The sequence below is a fragment of the Lynx canadensis genome, chromosome F1 (assembly GCF_007474595.2).
Source record: "Lynx canadensis isolate LIC74 chromosome F1, mLynCan4.pri.v2, whole genome shotgun sequence".
NCBI lineage: Eukaryota > Metazoa > Chordata > Mammalia > Carnivora > Felidae > Lynx > Lynx canadensis.
The window spans coordinates 48,593,458-48,617,985 of record NC_044319.2 but is presented as its reverse complement, the minus strand read 5'-3'; the positions used below and the strand labels follow the sequence as shown (position 1 = coordinate 48,617,985).

Genomic DNA, 24,528 nt, shown 5'->3' with positions numbered 1-24,528 from the left:
TTTGTTAACTTCCTTTTTAGTAGACAAAATTTTAGAGGAATTAAAGCATCCACTACTGGAGATCAAAGACTTTTCGAAAGACTAAATCACATGCTCCTGGTGATCAAAGGCTCCGATAATTCCAGATCTTTTCTTCTACTGACCTCTGGGGCTTTGCAAGAATAAATCACTTAATATCTATCATTCTTGGTTTCCTTTTCTACAAAATGTAAGCTATGGACTACATCAGTATTTCTTAGATATGTGGGTGTCTTAAAACAGTGGAATAAGTGGATGTTGAACCAACTTGGAGTTGTCATTTTTTTTAATAAGGACGTAAAATAAACAAACACAAAACCTGCATCTCTAGTTAAAATGTTTCATCAAAAAGAATTTTTTAACAATCAAAGAGGTAGAAGGGCAACTTCAAAATAAGTAAATCCTTCATATTAATACATATGTAGTTTAAGAAAAAATTTACATATTATCTTTTTATCCCCATTTTTACCATGGACTGCTTAAAAATTTCTTAAATGTCTAAAATCATTCCATGAAACTATGCTTAAAAATTATTGAATTAAATGCTTTCTACTGTCTCTTTCAACTATAAAACTCCATGATCTATATTCTTATTTTGATACAATATGTTAATCAAAGGTAATTTACATTACATAGCATTATGTCAAGTAAATGAAATTTACTTAACTCCTTGTAATTAAAATATGCAAAAAAAAATTAAGAACAAGGGAAAATATCTCCTAATGTTTGATGTAGTACTTCACCACAACATATTTGAATACACACTATACACATTTAAAGATGTTTTAAAAAGTTCCTGTGGGAAATGACAGTGTCATTTGGGTCTATTAAAGCATCATTCTGGTTGCACAAACTAGAAAGAGAAGTGCCACTGTGGTAATACTAGTCTTTATCTTAGGGACCAAGAGTCATTTTGCAAATTTGTAGTATCATTTCCCTAAACAACTCAGAACCAAATTGTACTTCAGTTCCTCAGTTCTACTTTTTTGTAGAGGCAGACACACAGCTCTGGACTCTTTTTTTGTTATTGTTTTTTTGGGGGTTTTCTTTGGCACTGCTGACAGAGTTGAGATAACTTTTTATTGTACCATGTATAACTGTGAAATACCATTAACAAGTGAAAGATGTAATAAACTAGACATCTCTTCCTTTTAGAGAAAGAAGATGGAAACATCTTTGGTTTTCTTTTCTCAATTAAATATGTGTGAACCAAAGGAAAAAGCTTTTTTCAAGTTAATACATGGTTTAGGAAAAGAAGAAACCAGCAAAGAAGCCAAAATCAGGTAAAATCAGTTTTATACTTCTAAAAACATGACTGATGTTGAATATTTGTTAGCAGTTGTTTTTTAAAATATCTGGTTGAAAATATATTGACTGTACTGTTAAAACTGGAGGAAAAAGGTCTCTTTGTTAGGCGTAAGCAACTGTCAAATCTAAAGTGTTTTTATTTTTTTTTAATGCAACAATTTTAACCACACAAAAGAAGTAATAACAATCATAATTAAAATATAGCCTCAAATACTTCCTAGTCACTGTGGGAAAAAACAAATATATTTCACATATGCTCTCCTAATTCCTCCACAAATTGAATGAAATTCATTAGGAAAACCATTTTGAGTGTGTGGAGAGTGGGTGGTGGATGAGAAGGGATGTTCAGGTGATTACCAATTCCAAATTTGTTCGACAGTCAGAAAGAAAGATTTTAATTGTCAACCAAATAGTCCTGAAGCTAATGCGTTTTCATTTCAGAGCTAAGGAAAAAAGAAATAGGCTAAGTCTTCTTGTGCAGAAACTTGAGTTTCATGAAGAACCCCCCTCCAGCAGATCTGGGAACTTGGCCAAAGAAACAAGGTGAATAACTTTTAATTATTTCAGGGAAGATTTTGCTGATTCTAACATTAAAGGTTTAAGAAAGAGGAAATTAGGGATTTGCATTTTATTGGAAATTACACCGTAATATAAGGAAGGTTAGGGATCTCATTTCAAAAAAACTAGGAATATTCCATAAAACTAAACTATTTTAATAGCTCAAATTAAATAACCTTATAAAAATTTAAAGGTGCTCTTTTAAAATTATATACCTGTCAATTTTAAATGATATATTTTACTCCTTATAAACTGATGAAATACTCATTAATTTAAGAGTTTTCACAATGTAATATTGTCATAGAGGAGGGCTATTCATCTCTTCCTTTAGTAGTTCGAAAAAAAAAATTCCTCTAGGTATAAAAGAAAGAAAGCACAAAAAGGGATGTTTTGTCACTTTAGGCCATTTCTTCAATTCAAACAGAAAATGAAATAGCCTTATCTACTAGTATAATACAGATTCTTCCAAAAATGAAATATGACCAATAAAAGATCCAAAACAAATATATTATACTCTGTAAATTATAACTCTAAAATACTTGTTGTATTGCAGCTTTTTAAATATATTTCTTATCCCTTTAGAACTTCATTAGCCAAACTTCCTGTATGTGTTTTTTTTTTTAAATTGCTGCATATTGTGGTAAGAGCTTCAAGGAAATTGCAGTTAAAAAGTTTGACTAAAAGACACCATCAGTTTATGTTCTTCTAATTGTTGAATTAAACTGGATATGCAGAAATGATTAAATTGTTTTCTTAAAAAAATAAAAAAGATAAGTGACCTGATTTCTTTTCCTTTGTTCTTAACCTAACACATGATTAATTTTAAATAAAATGATTTGTACACTCATGAGAAAATAATGAATGTTATTTTATTATATGTTAAACTTGACCAATGATTTTGAAATTTCCAATGTAAAAACAACTTTCATTGAGTAATAATAAAAGAAGAAACCCCATGAAATATGACTGAAAAGAGCAGTGTAATAGCATATGTTAGAGCAGATCCATAAACAGACTTTCTGCATACTCCATTATAAACATTTTGTTTCTTGAACAGAGTCTCCCCTGAAGAAGCAGTGATATGGGGTGAATCATTTGACAAACTGCTTTCCCATAAAGGTTAGTGGTATTTTCCCCAAATGCTTTACATCTTAATGGAAAACTGCACAAAATATGCATGTAACTATACAAAACAGGCTGCAATAAAAATGTAGTCTGATTGGTAATTGACGGTAATCTGAGTTTCTGATTAAGAGAAATAACTAAAAGAATAGTCAACAAATGGAAAGTATTTCTTCAATATTCTAATTTTACTGAGAAATACTTATTGTGGTTGAAATATTACCTCTTTGTGTCATGATTAACAGTTTCAAATTTTTCATTTATTGATTTTTTTAATGAGATCCTTGGATTTTTTTATTTTTAATATTTATTTATTATTTATTTTGTGTGAGAGAGAGAGAGAGAGCAGGTGAGGGACAGAAAGAGAGAGGAAGAGAGAATCCCAAGCAGGCTCTGCACTGACAGTGCATAGCCTGATGCAAGGCTGGAACTCACAAACCATGAGATTGCGACCTGAGTTGAGATCAAGGGTCAGACACTTAACTGACTGAGCCACCCAGGGACCCTAAGATCCTTTTTTTTCTTTATTAAAAAATTTTTTTAATGTTTATTTATTTGGAGAGAGAGAGAGAGAGACAGAGCATGAGTCGGGGAAGGGCAGAGAGACAGAGGCACAGGATCCGAAGCAGGCTCAGGTTGCCAAGCTGTCAGCACAGAGTCCCACGCTTCAAGATCATGACCTGAACCAACATCAGTTGCTTAACCAACTGAGCCACCCAGGTTTCCCAATCCTTGTTTTTTTTTAAATACTTGATTATCCTATGTTACTTTTATTTTTAAGTGATCCAAAATGTAAAGAAATTCTTTTATTGGAAATTCAGGAAACCCTCATGAAAATACTTATTTTTCCAAATTTTGTAAATATTTCACTCTTCGTATCAATAATCTCTTATGATGAGTTTTGTAGGTGACATGGAAGGTGAGGACAAATATTGAGTCCTTGTTTGACTATTCAACACTATGATAAAGCATGAGTCAGAAGATAGGCTGCCTAGATTGTTACTCTTTAGTGTCAACTTACATAAAGCAGCAGGGGTGTGAGCATTTTTTGTCTTTATTGAGTCCATGATTCCTTTCACGAAGCAAAATTGATAAGTTTAACTGAGTAAACGATGGGTCTATGAACCACAGGGTTGATCATTTTCGGCAACCAAGCAGAGTTGTTTCAGAAACACTTTACCATTACACACTTCCTCAAGTGCACCACCTTTACTTGTATCTCAAAATTTCCCTGGTTCCTCACCTCATTCTTTGTCTAAAACACAAACCCTCCTTGCTCTTGCCCAGACCATTCCAAGATGAGGCTAGCTAAACTATGTACTGTCACTCTACTGTTTATAGTATTGCTAGTGGAGTTCACATTCTAAGGTTTCTGTTGGAAAAAGAGGTTTCTGTTGCTAGGACAGCTAAGAGTGCACTACTTGTAATTCAGCCTCAAGTACTGTGCTCTGTTTGACGAAACACCAACTTTTCTTGTCTGTCTTCATTTTCTGTATTTTTCTCCTTCCTAGTTGTCCATCTCTGTAAGGTCTTGGTGTTCTGTTAATGCTACCCTGAATTTACTGACACAAGAATTCTATTTCTGTACACCATCCCTGAATACTTTCCCTCTTCCAATGAAAATACATTCTACCTCTGAATTGTAATATGGACTGAGAGAAAGAAAAATATAGGTAGAAAAACCAAGGCTTACATTTAAGCAAGAATGTAATCAATGAAAATGACATAAGAAAGAAGTTGATGCTAAAAAAAAAAGTAACTTCTTACTCCTTTCTCCTTATTTCACCTTAATACTGTATCAGTCCATATTTTGGAGAAGAGTAATTTAAACATCTTTCCTCAACTGCTCACTTTTCTTCATCCCCGATATCCAATCATTTTTTAACTATTATTCCAATTCTAGCTCAACATATGTCAAATCTGTCTTGTTCTCACTAACTCCACTGTCTTGGTTCAGGAATTTGTCAGTTCTTAAGGCTAATTACAACAATCTGTATAAAACTTTCCTCCATCATTAATTATGCTCCCCAAATTTGTTTCTTTTCTTATTTCTTAGTATTTCCAACATTTGAACACATCCCCCTTTATTCTCTTCACCAGTCACAGCAAGAGAAAAAAGGAATGGAATTCTTTCTTTCTCTTTTTCTTTCTTTCTTTCTTTCTTTCTTTCTTTCTTTCTTTCTTTCTTTCTTGTTCTTTCTTTCTGGAATTTGATAGTTTATTACAAGGAAGCAGATGTCTTTTCATCTGTGGAGGCTCAGCCCAGTCCATCACCTGATAAATATTAAGTTCTTAAATAATATAACCAAATTTGTTGTGAAGAAAAAGTTAGCCCACATTTCCTTTGACATTTGAGTTCTGGTTCTCTTCAGCTACATAATGATTGTGTAATCTTAGTTAAGCTTCCTAATGTCTCTGACTTTCAGCTTCTTCAACTGTAAATGGAGATAACAGTGTCTTTAACTCCAATAGGAATGGGTTTCTCTCAGGATTAAATGAGATGATGAATACGAAACCAGTAACTGACACTCCATAAATGTGAATTATTACTGCTATTATGAAAAAATTAGAATTATCAACAATGAATTTAATAATCTTTTTCTATTTTCCAGTTCATTCCCAACAGGGTTAAATTTCAATTAAAAGAAATATATAAGCTGTATTTATTTGTTGAACTTAATAAATTGGTACATAATAATTTCATCATATTCTCACGACTCAGAGAGAAGAAAGATTTAGCAAGGCTAATTAGTCATACAGAAAATTCTCCCCTGGCATTCTGTAATCATTTTGCTTTGCAAGTAGTCAAACCTGAATGGAAAAAATTGAATCTGCTGCTGTCTCTCTTTTCTCTGCTGGTGGAAATATTAAAGAGCTGTAAAATAGCAATTTGAATCAAGAGAGTTCAACATGATAACAAAAGTCAGCACTGACCCACTTGGACATTATTATCATTGTTCATGATCAAAGTGCTAATTAAATTATATGGCATTCACAAAAAAATTATGTTACTAGTATTCGTTTAATCAATCCCTCAAAATCCAATTATTTTTAATTGCAAAGCTTATCATAATATTAAATAATAAAGCTTAAAATAACCAGCTAAAAAGGTCTTTTTGGTTACAATGGTTAAATTCAGCTCAATTCTACTGACTTGACTCCAGACCAAAAAAAAAAAAGGAAAGATCTTACTCATTAGTACCCTCCCCCCCCCACACACACATATGCACACACTTAAAGAAAGATCTTACTCTATCAAATTTTATGTAATTCCCCTTTGGTTAAATGAATAAGTTTCTCAAATTCTATATGTCATGTCTATATAAAAGAAATAGAGATTGTATTAAATTTAGGCAAATAGGAAATGTAGTGATACATAACAAAATGTAAAATCAAAATACGATGGAAATTTGAGTATTTAGTTTGACAAAAATGGCTGATATTTAAAGCACTGTATGCTGATTATTAGTATCTTTAGAAATGGAGCCACAGAGTAGATGGTTCTTACGCTAGATTTTAGGGGATTAATCAAAATTCACCAGCTGGACAAGAAGAGAGAACACCCAAGTGGAGAGTCATCATAGGCGTGGGGCATTAACCAGTTTAACTTAGGGAATTAAAAAGAAAGTAATTCTTTGTTGAGAAACATAATTTGAAAAAGGAAGCATGGCTTAGAGTGACACACAATAGACAGATAAGACTAAAACAGAAAAAGCATGATTTTTACTATATCTTCCATGGAAGTGACAGAATCCATGGAGTATTTAATAATCCCACTATTTTATCCAAATTTCATTCTTCAAATGTAGTTTTACTCTTTTAAAAAAAACAGAAGATAAAATACAAGTAAATCTAAACAAAGTATGGACTTTAGTTAGTAAAAATTTTCAGTATTTGTTTATTATCATATATGTACCTTACCAATGTAAGATGTTAATAATAAGAGGGAACTGGTTGTGGGATGTAAGGAAACTGCACTATCTTCATAACTTTTCTGTAAATTCAAATCTATTCTAAAATAAAATATTCCTCATTTGTTTCTATACAGATATTAGGATACATTTTTTCCACCATCCCCGTTTATTGACAAATTTGTCTGTAATTGTGAAATGAATCATAAAAGTCTATAATTTAACTATACATATAAAAATCAGTAATTTTTTTAATGTTTTTAATGTTTATTTATTTTTGAGAGAGAAAGAGAGAGGGAGACAGAACTCAGCAAGGGAGGGGCAGAGAGAGAGGAAGACACAGAATCCAAAGCAGGCTTCAGGCTCTGAGCTGTCAGCATAGAGCCTTGATGTGGGGCTCGAACTCATGAATGGTGAGATCATGACATAAGCCGAAGTTGGACACCCAAATGACTGAGCCACCCCGGTGGCCCTCCAAAAATCAATAATTTCCAAATGCTATTTAATAGAAATAAAATTTATGAATAACTCAAAAACCAATGTCAGATTATATCTAATTCATAATCACCAATTTCATATTTAGGTATCAGTCTCCTCATTCACTGATTGACTTTATAAAAGTAAATGCTATTAATATGAAGTTAGCAAACCAATTAATACCAATAAAATTATATATATACATATGTATATTATACTTACATATATATGTATGTGTTTGTATGTATATAGGTATGTTCCATGTAAGACATCTTTGAAAATAAAATCATGATGTTGATCAATATATGTTTGAAAATTATTAGCTAGTTTTATAAATGTTATATAACTTGCAATGTATCATGTAGCCTTTCAAAAAATTTTTAAAGACATTGGATAAATGGGTACAAGGTTTCAACAGGCAGAAGAAAAAATAATTCCTGAGCTGAGAAAAAAAAGCAGGAAAAGTGCTGGAGATTTTGTTGTAACTTGGAAAAGCAACCAGTTATCTTTCACTGAGGCAGAGTACTGAAAAAAACACATTGGAAAATCAAGTTGGGAACAAATTTTGGAAGAGTTTGTTAGAAAACTCTGATGGACAGAAAGGTAGAATTCTATACATGTAATATGGACTACCCACAAGGTTGTTACAAATATAAAAGCTAACCTCACAGTAAGTACTATTTTGGAAAGAAAATGGATGAACTTGGTGATTGATTGAATGTGTATGTGTGTTGTAAAGTGAGATGGTGAAGAGATATGAGATGAAGAAAAAGGATGAGCCAAAGTTCCCTAGATTTTATTCCACATTAAATAGGAAGATGACAGTGCCTTTTAAAGATGAGAAAAAGAGGTGGAAGAACGAGATTTGTGAGAAGATAACAGGTCAGAGTTTGAACTTATTTAGTTCCTGGTAAACTACATCAGAAGTTTTGCAGGGTTTTATAAGCATACACCTGGAATGTGGAAGAGTAATCGATCATAAATAGAGATTTTTCTAGCCATCTCACATAATTAATAATTGAGGATGTGAAAGAGGATGTTATTTCCTGCGGGGAGTCTCTATCAATAAGAAAATCTTTCCACTACATAACTGTATATTTTCCTATGCACCCTTTTTTCCAGTCATTACAAATAATTCCAATATTTTTGACCTTTTCATTAATGAGTATTTGCTTGACTTTTTGCACCCTGAATTGTAGTTCAAATAAACTTAATTCTGGGAATAATTCATAATAGATGAGAGAAATAGAATATATAGGTCATTGCACCCCCTTGATTTAAAAGTATAAACTAATTATACTGTGGAAAATACTTATTACTGACTGAGTAAAGGCTGCAAGGAAATGAGTACTTCACTTTTGGGGAAGGAAATGAGTACTTCTCCTTACACTTTCTACCTTGTGGCTTTTCAACTTGCCCTTCCCGATTTTCGGTTACTGATTTTCTGCAAGATAAGGGATTCCAGTGTTCTGCAAAGTTAAATTTCTGAGTCAAGCTGAATCAAGCTAAACACTCAATTTCTTAATCTGTTTAAGAATAAAAATGAGTAAAATCCAGTTAAAACTAGGAATGGGTTACATAAGTAAATCATTATTGCAAAAGTAACCACAACATTCTGTGTAGGGTCAAGAGCTATAAAGCCCAATATTAAAGGGGAAACAATGCAACCTAGTAATACCGTACTTGAGCTTCCAACTTCAGAGTTTCTTGACTTTTTGTTTCATTTGGTTTCTTGGCATCAGAAAAATACTCCAACAGATGCCAGTGTTTCAATTTAGAAACATGCAATCACAAGTGTTTCATATTTGTATGACACATTGAGCCAGCTTCTTCCAGTGTGAATTCTAATCCCAATAGGTTCCAGCAGGCACTTATGGCAGCTGCATTCACCACTGCTGCCTTCTAAAGGACTGTTTGGTCAGTTACTCCGTCCGTGTGAGCAGTGGTTCCATGGTGACCTGACAGTGCAGCTGCCCAGAGTAAGAGAAACAGGAAGTCACTCATGTGCTGGGATAATCTTTCACAACATTGCTTTTTACTGTTTTTTTTTTTAAGTTTTTATTTAAATTCTAGTTAGTTAAGCATATTACTTTTTAAAAAGTAATTTACTTAAACTTTTAAAATGAACTACTTTCTCATTCATTTTTTTCAAAAAAAAAATTTTTTTTTTCAACGTTTATTTTATTTTTGGGACAGAGAGAGACAGAGCATGAACGGGGGAGGGGCAGAGAGAGAGGGAGACACAGAATGGGAAACAGGCTCCAGGCTCTGAGCCATCAGCCCAGAGCCCGACGCGGGGCTCGAACTCACGGACCACAAGATCGTGACCTGGCTGAAGTCGGACGCTTAACTGACTGCGCCACCCAGGCGCCCCTCAAAAAAATTTTTTTAATGTTTATTTATTTTTGAGAGAAAGAGAAACAGTATGAGCTGGAGGGGTGCAGAGAGAGAGGGAGACACAGAATCCAAAGCAGGCTCCAGGCTCTGAGCTGTCAGCACAGAGCCCCACGCAGGGCTCGAACTCACGACTGTGAGATCATGACCTGAGATGAAGTCAGAGGTCCAAGCGACTGAGCCACCCAGCCACCCCTTATTCATTATTAACTCATTTCTTGAATCAGTATTTCTTCTTCTTTATTGTATTCATGTATGCCAACAAAATCCATTCACTTTGATTTTCCCACTTATCAGCACTTTTTAGCACATAGCACTTCTCCTATTCAGAGTTGGACTTCACTCTGAGTGTCCATATCAAACTCAAGACCAATCATGGTAACAAAGGCCTTTTGCATGATATTTCAGAGCACAATGGCAGGCATATAGTCAACACTCATATTTTATGAATTACTAAAGGACTGTATTTTAAGAAACATTTGTGCTATTTTCTGAAGTCTTCGATTTGAATTCCATACAAGCTGATTTTCCTGGGCTGCTCCAAATAGAATAAATCACCCCACAAATATCCTTCCTTAGCCCTTGGTATAGAAGTGTGTGCCTTGTCCATTAACCTTCATATTACTCAACACTAGGGATTTTGTTGTTTTATGGCAGTTTATAACTTTGAACAAAATACACTACAGTTCAGACGTCTACTCTATATTTTACCAGCTATAAATTTAGGGCAACTTAACTCTTTGAATCTCAACTTCTTTATTTATAAAAATGGGTATAAAAGGACTTACTCCACAAGGTTGACATGAAAATTAAATGGAGCCGCACTAATAAAAGTCATATAGCAATGTGCCAAGACCTTAGCAAACACTCAAAACTTCCATTATAATTAATATTGTTGCATTTTCAGTATATAATACAGTTCTCGGGCTCATACTAGGTGTTTCATAAATAAAATAGATGAAGAAAGTTATTTTTAATATGTAGCAATTTCAGTTGCCTGGCACATGGATGATCCCTTTTGGATGTTAGTGCAAAAATTGAGATCTATTAATAGGAAAAGTAATGATCATATTCTCCCAAAATTATGACATTTATTAACTCACTTTAGGAATAATTTGGCATTTAAAAATTGATCAATCATGCTTATACATGTCATGTGAATAGAATAAATTGAAATCTGAAAAGTTTTTTCCTTCACTTGGGTCAATGTAACTTTATTCACAAACACAATAAAGCTTATAATTTATTTCCTCTTTCTAAACTAGGTTTAACCTGGAACAGATTATTGTTTTATTGTAAGATAGCAGGATTTTTTTAAGAAATTTTTTTAACGTTTTATTTATTTTTGAGACAGGGAGAGACAGAGCATGAACGGGGGAGGGTCAGAGAGAGGGAGACACAGAATCCAAAACAGGCTCCAGGCTCTGAGCTGTCAGCACAGAGCCTGACGCGGGGCTCGAACTCACGGACCGTGAGATCATGACCTGAGCCAAAGTCGGCGGCTTAACAGACTGAGCCACCCAGGCACCCCATGACAGCAGGAATTTTATTTTTAGTCTGAAACATATGCATTTTAGGTATTTGAGGAAAAGCTGTGTATCAAAATGCTTCAGAGAATCATTACCCATTCATATTTCCCTTGCACCTTCTGAGAAAAGCACACTGCTCAACATGAGAAATAAATCTTGAAAATGAAACACAAAGTGAGCTAAAGAAATTAGGAAAGTGGTTAAATATCACCTATATTGATCATTCTTGCTATTCTCAGTGATAAGAATTTGTTGACTCACTCAGGAACTGCTTAGCACTAAGAGCTTTTTAAGAAAGTTCTGTTTAACCAGGAATTATCTTACCAGCATCTAGTGACTGTAGACAAGTTCTGAGTTGCTTGTCAGTCTTAACTGATAGCTTCTCAAATCTTGTAAGCCCGATCTTTGCTTGTCTTCCTAGTTTTTCCACGAACAGTTAACCATCAACATCTGCTCAGTGTTAATTTACTGAGAAAGAAAAATGGCAGAATCTCCCTCTTTATCTCAGTAAAAACGCCAGCGGCAGGAGCAGTGGGTAGAGACATGATTCTTTTGTCATGGTTGTGGTTGGAGTGATGCCATAGTCAATATTTTGGAAATACTTGTAGGTTGTCATGTCATTTTCTGTTCCTGTATCTCAAATATATGTTTTAATTGCTTACAACATTAAAAAAAATGATGCTTCATGACAAAGAGGACAAGTTCTATATATAGGAGAAATAAATGGTGAAATGTAAAGCATCATTTGAGGATTGTATTAGTTTCCCATTGCTACTGTAACAAATTACTATAACTTTAGTGGCTTCAAACAACACAAATCTCTCTTATAACTCTGTAGGTCAGAAGTATGGTATGGGTCTCATTGAAAAAAAAAGTCAAGGTGTGAATAGGCTGCTGTCCCTTCTGGAGGGTCTAGGGGAGAAACCCTTTCCTGCTATTCAGGGTTTTAGCAGAATTCAGTTATTTGTAGTTTTGGACCAAAGTCTCCATTCTCTTGCTGGCTCTAAACTGATGGCCATTCCCACCTTCTAGAAGCCACCACATTTTTTGGCTCATGACCATCTTCTTTCATTTTCAAAGTCATTAACAGTCCTTCTTGTGTTGTATCTCTCTGACCCACTCTTCTGCCTTTTTCTGCTTTTAAGGATTTATGTGCTTAGATTGGACTTGATTATCCATCTGGGTAATCCAGGATACTCTCCCCATCTCATGGTCCTTAACCACACTCACTTTTTCCAGGTAAGGTAATGCATTCACAGGTTTTGGGGATTAGGGCATGGACATCTGTGGAGGGCTGTTGCTCTGTCTACCATAGGAAGTGTTACCTTCCTGAGACAGATACACTTCTACAATTTGTTTTGTTTTGTTGTTTGAAAATGAGATCTGGGGAAATTGAACTTATCTGAAACTCAGTTTCCTCATCTATGAAAATGAATATAAGACATATCCCAAGCAACTGTTGTAAAAGTTAAATGGCTAAATGTGGTAGTGCATATAAGCAGCACTTAGCCCTCAGAACCTCTAAACATGTCACAAATGCCAGATCTCTTAATTGCCTTCATTCTACCAATAGGTTCATTCTTCTTGCTTCACTCAATATGGAACTTTTTTTTAATTAAAAAAAATTTTTAATATTTATTTATTTTTGAGAGAGAGAGACACACACAGAGTGCCAGTGGGGGAGGGGCTGTGAGAGAGAGACACAGAATCTGAAGCAGGCTCCAGGCTCTGAGCTGCCAGCACAGAGCCCAACGTGTGGCTCAAATCCACAGACCATGATATCGTGACCTGCTTATCCAACTGAGCCACCCAGGTGCCTCAGGACGTTTTATATTAGACACCATCACTGACCATAAGGAACAGTGCTAGACAGAAGTGAGTATAAGAAATTAATATAGGTGAAAATGAGTCAAGGGGGAAAAAAAGCTATCACTTTATTTCACAGTATTTTTTCACCATAATGCTAGAATGCTTGCTTCTTTTAATATACTGCTAAATTTAAGTCTTTAATATTTTTTCAGATTCTTTGCATCTGTGATCATGAGGGATCTAGGTCTGTAATTTTCTTTTTGCTTTCTTTCTTAATATTTATTTTATTTATTTTGGAGGAGGCAGGTTTTGGTATGAGAGTTATCCTAGCTTCTTAAAATGAGGGGGAAAGTATTCATCCCTCCACTGTTTTAGAATACTTTCTCTCTTTTTTTAGGGAGAGAGAGAGAGAGAAAGAGAGAGAGAGTACACACATGTGAGCACAGGTTGGAGCAGAGAGAAAGAGACAGAGAGAGATAGAATCTTAAGCAGGCTCCACTCTTCGCTCAGAGCCTGACTCAGGGCTCCATCCCATGACCTTGGGATCACTACCAGAGCCAAAATAGAGTCAGATGCTCAACCACCTGAGCCACCCAAGTACCACTAGAACACTTTTTCTTAAAGGTTTGATAAAATTCACCAAATCTGGGCCCAAAATTTTTTAGGGAGAAGAGAGAATATTTTTATTATAAAATCTGTTTATTAATTGGATTAAGGCAATCAGATTTTTCACTTCCTCGGTGTCATTTTGGGTAGGTTTTCTTTTTTTTTTTTTTAATTTTTTTTTTCAACGTTTATTTATTTTTGGGACAGAGAGAGACAGAGCATGAACGGGGGAGGGGCAGAGAGAGAGGGAGACACAGAATGGGAAACAGGCTCCAGGCTCTGAGCCGTCAGCCCAGAGCCTGACGCGGGGCTCGAACTCACGGACCGCGAGATCGTGACCTGGCTGAAGTCGGACGCTTAACCGACTGCGCCACCCAGGCGCCCCTAGGTTTTCTTTTTTTAATGATTTTCTCATTTTATTTAAGTTACATTTATTGGTGTGAAGTCGTTCATAATATTTACAGTCTTTTTACTATCTGCCAGATATGTGGTAATATCCCTGATTTGCTTCCTACTATGAAGCAGGCTTACTAGGGGTTCTATTTTGTTAACGTTTTCAAGGAACCAACTTTTGGCTTTTGTTAATTTTCTCTATGTTTTTTTTCCTTCATATAGATTTCTGCTCTGTTTTTAATTATTTTTCCTTTCTACTTACTGTGGTTTTAAATTGTTCTTATTTTCAAGCTTCTTAAAGTAGAAACTTAAATCTTGATTTTCATACCCTTTTTTTATTAGTACAACTTTAAATGTAATGAATTTTCCTCTAAATATTGTTTAAACTCTACCCCACAAATTTTGATGTGCCATATTTTCATTATAATACAATTGTAAATATATCATAATTTCTCATGTAATTCCATATTGACCTATGAATTTATGTGTGTATTTTATTTTCAAATATATAGAGACTTTTATAGCTATGTTACTAGTTATAATTTTTTATTAAAACCCTTGTGGGCAAAGGACGTACTCTGTAAGGTATCTTTTGTCTTTTGAAGTTTGTTTAGATTTATTTTATACCCTATCTAGTATGTGGTCTGTCTTGGATAATCTTTTCTTGTTCTCTTGAATTTTATAATTGTTTTAGAATTAGCAATTAGGTCAATTTGGTTGATAATGTTTTACATTACTTTATCAATATTCTGTCTACATGTTCTATAAATTTATACATGAATATAATTAAAATCTACAATTATAATTTTTTTACTTCTTTCAGTTCTTCCAGTTTGCTTCATTTATTAAAGCTCTTCATATATTAAAGGTCTACAATTAAGATCATGTATATGAAGAATTGTTATTTACTACTTTACAATTACGAAATGGAAAGACGCTACTTTGAAGTCACTGTGTCAGGCCACATCAAATTGTGTTTTTGGGTTTGTTTTGTTTTGTTTTGTATTGTATTGTTTTGTTTTTTCTCCTTCCCTCCCTCTCTACTGAGAGAGAGCCATATCAAATTGTTTTTATGCAGATTTCTTATGCAAAACACCTTGTGAATCATTTTCATCTTTTTATACTACCTTCCTGGTATTTTATTTTTAGCATGTGTCTCTTATAGCCAATATATAGTCGTTTTAATTTTTAATAAAATCTGACAATCTCTGACTCTTAATCAGAATGTTTAGTCCATTTAAATGTAATGTCATCATTGATATAAATAGAATCTATAGGTTACATCTTATTTCCTGGTTGTCCCATAATTTTGTGTGGTCATTATTCTTTTCCTCCTTTCCTTTTCCTTAGATTAAGTAATTTCTATTCAACTCTGTTCTAGTTTACTTGCCCTTTCTTCTTTAATTTGTTGTCATGCCCATTCAATAACTTTTTACCCCAGATATTTTTAAGATTCAGATCTAGAATTTCCATTTGCTTCTGTAGTTTCAGTTTCTATGCTGAGTTTTTTGCATTTATTTACTCATTATGCCTTAACTATTATGTTCTTCAACAAATTAATAATAGCTTTTTTACTGTCCTTGCATGCTACTTCCAATATTTTGGATACTTCATGGTCAGTTTCTTTTTTTTTTAAATTTAATTTATTTATTTTGAGAGAGAGAAAGAGAGAGAGAGGGTGGGAGAGGAACACAGAGAGAAAGAGAGACAGAAAGGGCTCACTTCATATGTTTCTTTTCTCACACTGTTTCCAGTTCCTATTACCAGTTGTATTATGCTTGACAACTCCTGCCTTGATACTGGGTCAAGTTTTATGGTTATGTATGGTCAGAGGGCAAATTGGGTTCCTGCTACTCTGTCATGGCCCTCTTATTTATAGTTTAATAGCAAATATGTCTTCTTATTAACATGGGGCTCTGTAGATTAAATCAAGAACTTTGTCTACTTTGTTTAGCTGGATTCTTCAGTATTGAGAACAGTGTCTGGGATATAATTAGCACTCAATAAATATGTTTTATTTTTTTTATTTATTTAAAAATTTTTTTTAACGTTTATTTATTTTTGAGACAGAGAGAGACAGAGCATGAACGGGGGAGGGTCAGAGAGAGGGAGAGACAGAATCTGAAACAGTCTCCAGGCTCTGAACTGTCAGCACAGAGCCCGCCACGGGGCTCAAACTCACAGACCGTGAGATCATGACCTGAGCTGAAGTCGGCCGCTTAACCGACTGAGCCACCCAGGCGCCCCAATAAATATGTTTTAAATAAATTAATGTGTTGCTCACTGGAGAATTTGGGATGAAAACAAACTTACTTAATAAGATAGTTGACCAAAGTTAGGAATACAAAATAGAATTAGAAATATGCTTGAATAGCCCACAGTGATATCCCAAAGGGAGCAATGTACCCCCAGGAAAATATTTCAGCTTGTCTGAAATTACATAGGATGGCATTTACCACAAACTCTAACCTTGAAGGTTGTGAATATTGATTTTGTCATCTTGTTAACACACCATGGACCCAATTCTCAGTAGAAGGCTCACATTGGCAAAACTCATGAGGCCAACCTCCAACTTAGTAATAGAGATTCAGAAATAAAACGCATCAGTTGCCATTTCTCTCCCTTTCTGTTTGCTCAAACAAGTAAAATTATAATAAAAATTCTGCCTGACAAACTTGAAATTAGAACATTAATTAAATATTTAATAACAATAGGCTAAGATTAAGTTTTGACTTTTAAATGAATATATTTTTAATTTAATACCTTATGTATCCATATTTATAATATGACAAGATTTTTTGTTTTGTTTCTTTGTTTATTGCCTTTTTATACATACTGGCTTTAACAATTTCTTTCCTAATTATTATAGAATTGATGTTTTATGAAGACACAAAACATTTTCCAAAACTTTTTTATTTTTAATGAAATTTTTTTCTCATGTATTTAATTATTTGTAGATCATTTATTTCAGTAAGTAATTATTGAATGGTTTCTTCATGTTGGACATTTGGTGGCAAATTAGACAAGGGTCTTCATCTCATGAATCTTAAAAAGTAGCATGAGATATAAAAGCAAGCAAGCAACTATAGCACAATGTTCTAAGTTCTTGGATCTTAAAATGTGAAAAAGAGAGTGGAAAGAGATGAAGGGCACCTGGAAAATTTTAAACAGCGAAGAAACATGATAAGGTCTATACTAGCAAGATAATACTGACCAGACTGTGGATAATGAACTAAGAGGTTGTGGGAAGAAATAAGGGAATCCTGGAGCCAGGGTCACTAATTAGAAGGTTGTTATAATAATCCATGGGTAAAATAATTCTAATAAGTAAAATACGTTTAAGAAAACCAGCCTCTTTATGTTTTTCAATGGGCAAATAGTTAAACAAATGGTGGCATATTATTATCTTACTTGTGATACTTACTGTATTACACTTGACCCTTGAACAACATGGGTTTGAAATGCACAGGTGTACTTGCTCTTGGATTTTTTCAGTCAACACAGTGCAATACTATCAATGCATTTTTTCTCTTCCTTATGATTTTCTTAATAATAGTTTCTTTTCTCTAGCGTACTTTATTGTAAGAATACAGTATGTGATACACATACATACAAAATGTGTGTTAATCAACAGGTTATATTAGCTGTAAGGCTTCTGGTCAACAGTAAACTATTACCAGGATAGTTTTTGAGAAGTTAAAACTTACAAGTGGATTTTTGATTGCATGGCACCCCTAACCCTTGCATTGTTCAACAACAACTGTATAGTTTTGGAAGATGTTACCTTGGTGAAAACTGGGTAAAGAGTACATGGGACCTCTGTTCTCCTACAACAACATGTGAATTTATAATTTTCTCAAAATAAAGAAGTTTAATTTTTTAAAATGTATATAGGCCAAAAAATGTAGACTATCAGGGACACCTGGATGACTCAGTCAGTTAAGCATCCAACTCTTGATTTCAGCTCAGTTCATGATCTCACAGTTTGTGGTTCAAGCCCCACATCAGGCTCTCTGCTGACAGTGCAGAGCACTCTTTCTCAAAATAAATAAATATATAATCTAAAAAAAAATTTTAAAAAGTAGAATATCATAAAAAGTTGAATGAGCACTAGTTTTAAAGTCAGTTTGTCTTAGAGAGGAATTCTAAGCCTGCCACATTCTAGCTATGAAAACTTAACCTAACTGAACCTTAAATAAATAATAGTCATCAAGACCATTATCATCACCACCACCACTGAAACCCATACAGTATACATACTATGTGCCAGTCACTGATTTAAGCACTTTGCATGTTTTAACACTTTTAATTCTCTCCTCTCTTGTTTACTTCTCTCATGGTTTGCTGATTTACTTTAGTGGTATACTTGTATTTTGTGTCATAATTTACATCCTTTTATTTTCTTAATCCCTTGACCTATTTTTTATAGATATACTTACTTTTACTGTTTTCGTGTTTTCTACTTTTCTTACTTCTACTTATGGTTTTCCTTTCCTTTCATAGAGTTCCTTTTAGCATTTCTTTTAGGGATGGTTTAGTGGTCATGAATTCCTTTGAATTTTGTTTGTTTGGAAATCTCTTTATCTATTCTTCTATTCTGAATGCTAGCCTTCCTGCATGGAGTATTCTTGGTTGCAGGTTTTTGTTTTTGTTTTTGTTTTTCTTTTAGCACTTTGAATATATCATGTCACTGCATTCTGACCTCCAAAGTTTCTGCTGAAAAATCAACTGATAGACTTTTAGGGTTTCCCTTGTATGTAACTGTTTTCCTTTTTTTTTTTTTTTTTTTTTTTTTTGCTTCTCAAATTCTCTTTTTATCTCTATTTCTTCCCATTTTAATTTCTATGTGTCTTGGTGTGGACCTCCTTGGGTTGATTTTGTTGGGTCTCTCTGTGCTTCCTGGATCTGGGTTTCTGTTTTCTTCCCCAGACTGGCAATTTTTCAGCTATTATTTCTTTAAATAAAATTTCTTCCCCCTTTTCTCTCTCTTTTTCTTCTGGGATCTGTATAATGAAAAAGTTATTATACTTGATGGTATTGCTGAGTTCCCCAAGTCTATTTTTCTATTTTGTCCTGCTCTTTTATTTGGGACATAGCCCCTGTCTCCTCATTTTGTCTAGCTCTATGTATATCTTTCTATGTGTTAGGAAAGTCAGCTAGATCTGCTCTTGAAAGTAATGGCCTTATGAAGAAGTCTTGTAGTTCCCTATAGTGCGATGTTCCCTGTTCAGCAGAACCTGGAGCATTAGTGGTGTCTCCTATGTGTGTTATGTGTGTTATACTATTATGGCTGAGCCTGGGGTGCCTGACATGAGGGTCCATTTCTCTCCCCTTTCAGGGCCTTCAGCATCCCTTCCTCCTACAATAGTATGGATCCATTTGACTCCTAACTATGTCTCTTTCCTTCCTACCTACTTCAATGTGTCCTCTTCCCTACATTCTCTACATTTAGCTGTGGAGTGTCTGTTCTGCCAGTCCTGAGGTCATTCTCTTGGTTATTTACACTGATGTGGTTGCTATTTATGGAGCAAAATGAGCTTAGGGTCCTCCTTCTCCATCTTCACCTGAAATCAATGCTTTTAATTCTCTAAACAGCCCTATCTGGTAGGTATCATCATTATCTTAATTTTAAATATTGAGAAAATGAGGCAATGAAAGAAAAGTATTTCACTCAGGACCACATAGTAACTGGCTGAATATGAACTTGAAACCGGGTTATCTTCCAAAAGGCTTGATACCAATGACTAACATTGAAGGAGCTCAGGAAAAAAGTAAAAATGGAGACCCCCATACTAAATGTCTAAATGCTTAAGAGCTATAAATCAAGCTAACAAACGGTCAAAAATGTATATATTTCATCCTTCTATTTAGACAAACATACTGTGTAACCATTAAGTTTAAATTTAAAATTCTCAGACTTTTTACAGTTCTACTCTATCAACTTGGACTGCCTTTCTTCTCTTTCCATTCATGGTTTGGTTCCACACTGTGAAAGTTCTTTTTGTACATTTTTTTTGGACACCCCAGCCTGCAGATGCAAGTCCTGTCCTAAGGATATACATACCATTGAGTCAGTGTGCCTTTAGTGGATGAATTTAGGGAAAGAAGACCATGCAAACCCTGGTAACACAGAGCTTTTAGATAGGGAATTCCAGGGTCCTGTATACAAAAGCATAGTCCAGAATTGGGGAGATGAACTCCAGATAGAATGGTTTCTTGACTCTGTAGAATAACGCCCACACCTCTGAGAGAGGCGCTGAGAGATTTGAAAGAAACCCAAGCAAGGTCCTGAATAGGGGTTTGTCACTCTTACTCAGATCTAAGTGTGATACCAGCCTCATTTCAACAGGAATGATACTTACCTTTTATAATTGTGAAGATTACAGCTTATTTACATGATGTCCCTCATTATATTCTTCAAGATGTGTGTTACTTCACTGCATTAGAGGGAAGAGGTAGTTATTCTGTTAACATTTGCAATTGTACTTTAATATCAAGTAGTACATTACTGGAGGGGAGTTGGGCAGGGGATGGGTTCCATAGGTGATGGATATTAAGGAGGGCACTTGTTGTGATGAGCACTAAGTCTTATATGTAAGTGATGAATAACTAAATTGCACACCAGAAACAATATGACACTGCATGTTAACTAACTGGAATTTAAATAAATATTTGGAGTAAAAAATAATATTATGTAATATAATTTCTCAGCATTTAATTAATATTTTTTAGTTAAAATATATCACTTCTTTTCTTGGTAGATGGACTAGAGACTTTTACCAGATTTCTTAAAACTGAATTCAGTGAGGAAAACATTGAATTTTGGATAGCCTGTGAAGATTTCAAAAAAAGCGAAGACCCTCAACAAATTATCCTTAAAGCAAAAGCAATATATGAGAAATTTATACAGAATGATGCTCCACAAGAGGTATAGTAAAGATGATCGTAAAAATTTAAAACTGTTTGAAAAATTTTTTGAGAAAGTCTGCCTTGATCAAATTGATATCCTCATACATTCCACCAAAAGGTCAATATTTCACTGAAGTAAAAATGGGTATTAATGTAAATTCCTACATACAAACAAAATTCACTATAAGACTTTGCCATGGAAATAAAATTATAATTGAAGTCATTACTTGGGGTTATTTTTATTCTAGACTAAGAGTCAATGCAATTATTTGCAACATTTAGATTCATTCACTTATCCATATTAATAACCTAAATATAAGCAATGTCTCATCAAAACTAATGATTTCTATAAGTGAGGAAGGCAAGAGAAATTAAAAAGTTTGTATAATGTGCCATTTTAGTGTGAACTCATCTACCAATGCAAAGTTTTGATTGCCCCAAAATAATTATTCCTCCACTTTAAGATAGACTAAAGAAAATTTCATAATAAATAGTTGAGGGAAACCTAATTTGGCAATGGTTCAAGTAAAAAAACAGTTGTGATTTTCTTTGACCACAAGCTCAGTGTGAGATAACTGTGTGATACAACTACTAAAACAATAACTATAAAACTAGCCAATATTACCTGACTACCCTCAAAAGTAATTTAAATAGAGTTTCTATATTTCTGTGTGTTCAAAAAATAGTGTTTCTTCACTAAAGGAGTAGAACTGGTAGTCTATCACTGGTAAGAGTTCTGTTTTACTATAAATTACTATTGTCCATGAGGTAGCATCGTCTATGTGGATATCATTTCACATGGAATGATGATTGTTTTTCTTGTTTCAGCATGTTTCGGTTGGTTCTGTGTTTCAGTGCATTATTCTGTTTTTCCCATGCCCAACCTTATACATGGATTTTTAAAAACAGCTAGTTTTATGGTGTTACCTATAAGGGAAAAGGAAGGACCCTTACCTGAAAACACCTCTACCAGAATCAGATATAGCAGTAGTAGTTTTATAAAACCATTGAAAGATTTTATATCTTTATAAGATCTCCATTTTCAGCACACATTTGCTTGTAAGAAAGCATCATAATAAAATGAAAAGAGCATGGTGATTTAAAAAAAAAAAAAAGCCCCACATTGAAATCCTAGATATGCTCCAAACTCACTGCCCTCACTCAAAATAATTTGATTTCTGTGAAGCTTAGTTTCCACTTTGAAAATGAGTTACCCTGATGGTCTTTATGATATTTACTGTGTTTCATTATCTTAAATTAGCAGAAGTGAGAAGGACCAGGAGTGTAGGAAGAGAAGACCCTGATGAAATGCCAACCCAGAGTAAATCATTGGATCCCTAGACCCATAACAAAGAAAATCACCCAAGCATTCAAGTACATTATCCCCACTCCAACACTGGATCAGTCCTGCACTTTGTTTTTCAAAGGTGTTTACTTAAGTAGATTGACCATATTCATGCTTTTTTGTTATTATTATCATCTAGGTTAACCTTGATTTTCACACCAAAGAAGTTATTACTAAGAGCATCACCCAACCCACCCTACACAGCTTTGATGCTGCACAAAGCAGAGTGTATCAGCTTATGGAACAAGACAGTTACACACGTTTTCTGAAATCTGACATCTATTTAGACTTGATAGAAGGAAGACCTCAGAGACCAACAAATCTTAGAAGACGATCACGCTCATTCACCTGTGCTGAGTTCCAGGATGTAAAGTCAGATGTTGCCATTTGGTTATAAAGAAAATTAATTTTGTTTATTTTGATGGCAAATTTGTAATCTGCTTTTAAGATATAGAATATTTACTTTTTACAAGTGGGTACATCTTTTAAAATAAAATACACCATGTCAATGGATTTTTAAAATGTAAATCAAAACTTACATTCTAACAACACATACTGTATCTGCCAATTTATTCTGTAAAACCTTCCATTTGACTTCATTCCATTCATAATCACAAAAACATTACTTAATTAAAAAGAAGTAAAGAAGTAATAATATTTTATGAGACTGTAAAGTTGAATTAAAGTTAAGCTTTTGAAAAATTGTCAATGGTTAGACCCAATATCTACTTTGGATTATTTTTCTAGATTAAACAATTTATTGCTCAGATATCCATATATTCAGAACACAGTTTCCATACTGATGAAGACTCTTTCTTTCTCTTTCAGTCATAGAGAATGTAGAAGTGATCTGGTTCTACAATAGGAGAAGACAGTCATTTGCTCTTGTGTTACTAACACTGGTTCATGAATAAGCATTGTATCACCTCTAGTTATAAACCAGAAACGGGAACTTTGGGGAAGACACATTCACATCTATAGAATTTCCAAGTTCAACATAACCCATATTGATAACTGAGAATAGGATCCACATGTGGGCTCATTCCTAAGTGAACATGGGCTTACCCAATAAGTGGAGCACATTTCTGGTGGTCACAGAAACATGACCAGGTCATACATAGCTCCAGGTTGAGACTAGGAGCATCTTCTTACCTGCTAACATAAGTAACCTGCTACTAAAATAGTGGCAGTCAGTGGTTTGAATGACGCCCAGAGGAAGTTTACCCCAGCTGTAGTTAGGTTTCATGCTTAGAGTTTTAGGATTGGGATGAAAGTTAGAAATGGGAGGAGGTAAAAAAAGCAAGGAGTCAAAGGCCCTGGACTCATGCATCTGCTACATTGGCTCATAGAAAGAAAGTGTTCCCCATTGATCATGTTCTTTTTTCAAGTCTCACTGAATCATTTAATTCTGTCTTATTCAAAATAAGATTATGCTAATAAATATATGTCTCTACTTTAGGGAAATATTTAATTTTCAATGTGTGCTGCATGTAAATGCGTATATAATTAAAGATGTCATACATTTGGCTTTGGCAAATGTTACATTAGTTGAAAGGTAAAATATAAAAATCATGGATTACCTATAGTAATAAATATTTTTAATTTCTTCTTTTGTACAGTTAATGTTTATTTTACCATTAAGTGTTCTTGCTAATTATTGAATATTCTTTCTGTCATCAAATTACACATAGACATATTTTCTTATTTTAGAATGATAATGGAATAGAAAGAATTAAAATGTTTTGTCATTGATTTTAATGCTAATTCAATTCTTTATACAGTTATAGATATGAAAACAAGGTATCATGCTTTTCAAAAATCAACCAAGAAAGTGACTTTTAATTTTTCTTGGGGTTATTTGTATTTTATTTTTTATCTGATTGCCTCATGCACAGTTAAGACTTGATACAAGGTACCTTTTTTTGTTTATTTATTTATTTTGAGAGAGAGACAGCACATGTGGGGGGGAGGGGCAGGGGAGGGACAAAGAGAGAGGGAAAGAAAGAGAATCCTAAGCACGCTTTGCACTGTCAGCACAGAGCCAGACACAGGAGTCAATCCCATGAACCATGAGACCATGACCTGAACTGAAATCAAGAGTCAGGTGCTTAATCGACTGAGCCACCCAAGCATCCCTGCAAGCTTTCTG

General features: G+C 34.1%; 1 protein-coding gene across 1 annotated transcript; it reads left to right on the top strand.

Moving 5' to 3' along the window:
- The first annotated feature begins 935 nt into the window (after positions 1 to 935).
- On the top strand, positions 936 to 23,991 carry RGS18 (regulator of G protein signaling 18). The gene is made up of 5 exons (XM_030302038.1): positions 936 to 1,301; positions 1,768 to 1,869; positions 2,942 to 3,003; positions 20,887 to 21,053; positions 22,519 to 23,991. Exons 1-5 carry the CDS (start codon positions 1,183 to 1,185, stop codon positions 22,774 to 22,776), a joined length of 708 nt encoding a protein of 235 aa, XP_030157898.1. The 5' UTR covers positions 936 to 1,182; the 3' UTR covers positions 22,777 to 23,991.
- The last annotated feature ends 537 nt before the right edge of the window (positions 23,992 to 24,528 follow it).

Excerpts from the sequence above, each read along its gene's own strand:
- RGS18 (XM_030302038.1), top strand. The coding sequence starts at position 1,183 with ATGGAAACATCTTTGGTTTTCTTTTCTCAATTAAATATGTGTGAACCA. Across the intron at positions 1,302-1,767 it reads AGCAAAGAAGCCAAAATCAG|AGCTAAGGAAAAAAGAAATA; the intron begins GTAAAATCAGTT and ends TTTTCATTTCAG. Across the intron at positions 1,870-2,941 it reads AACTTGGCCAAAGAAACAAG|AGTCTCCCCTGAAGAAGCAG; the intron begins GTGAATAACTTT and ends TTTCTTGAACAG.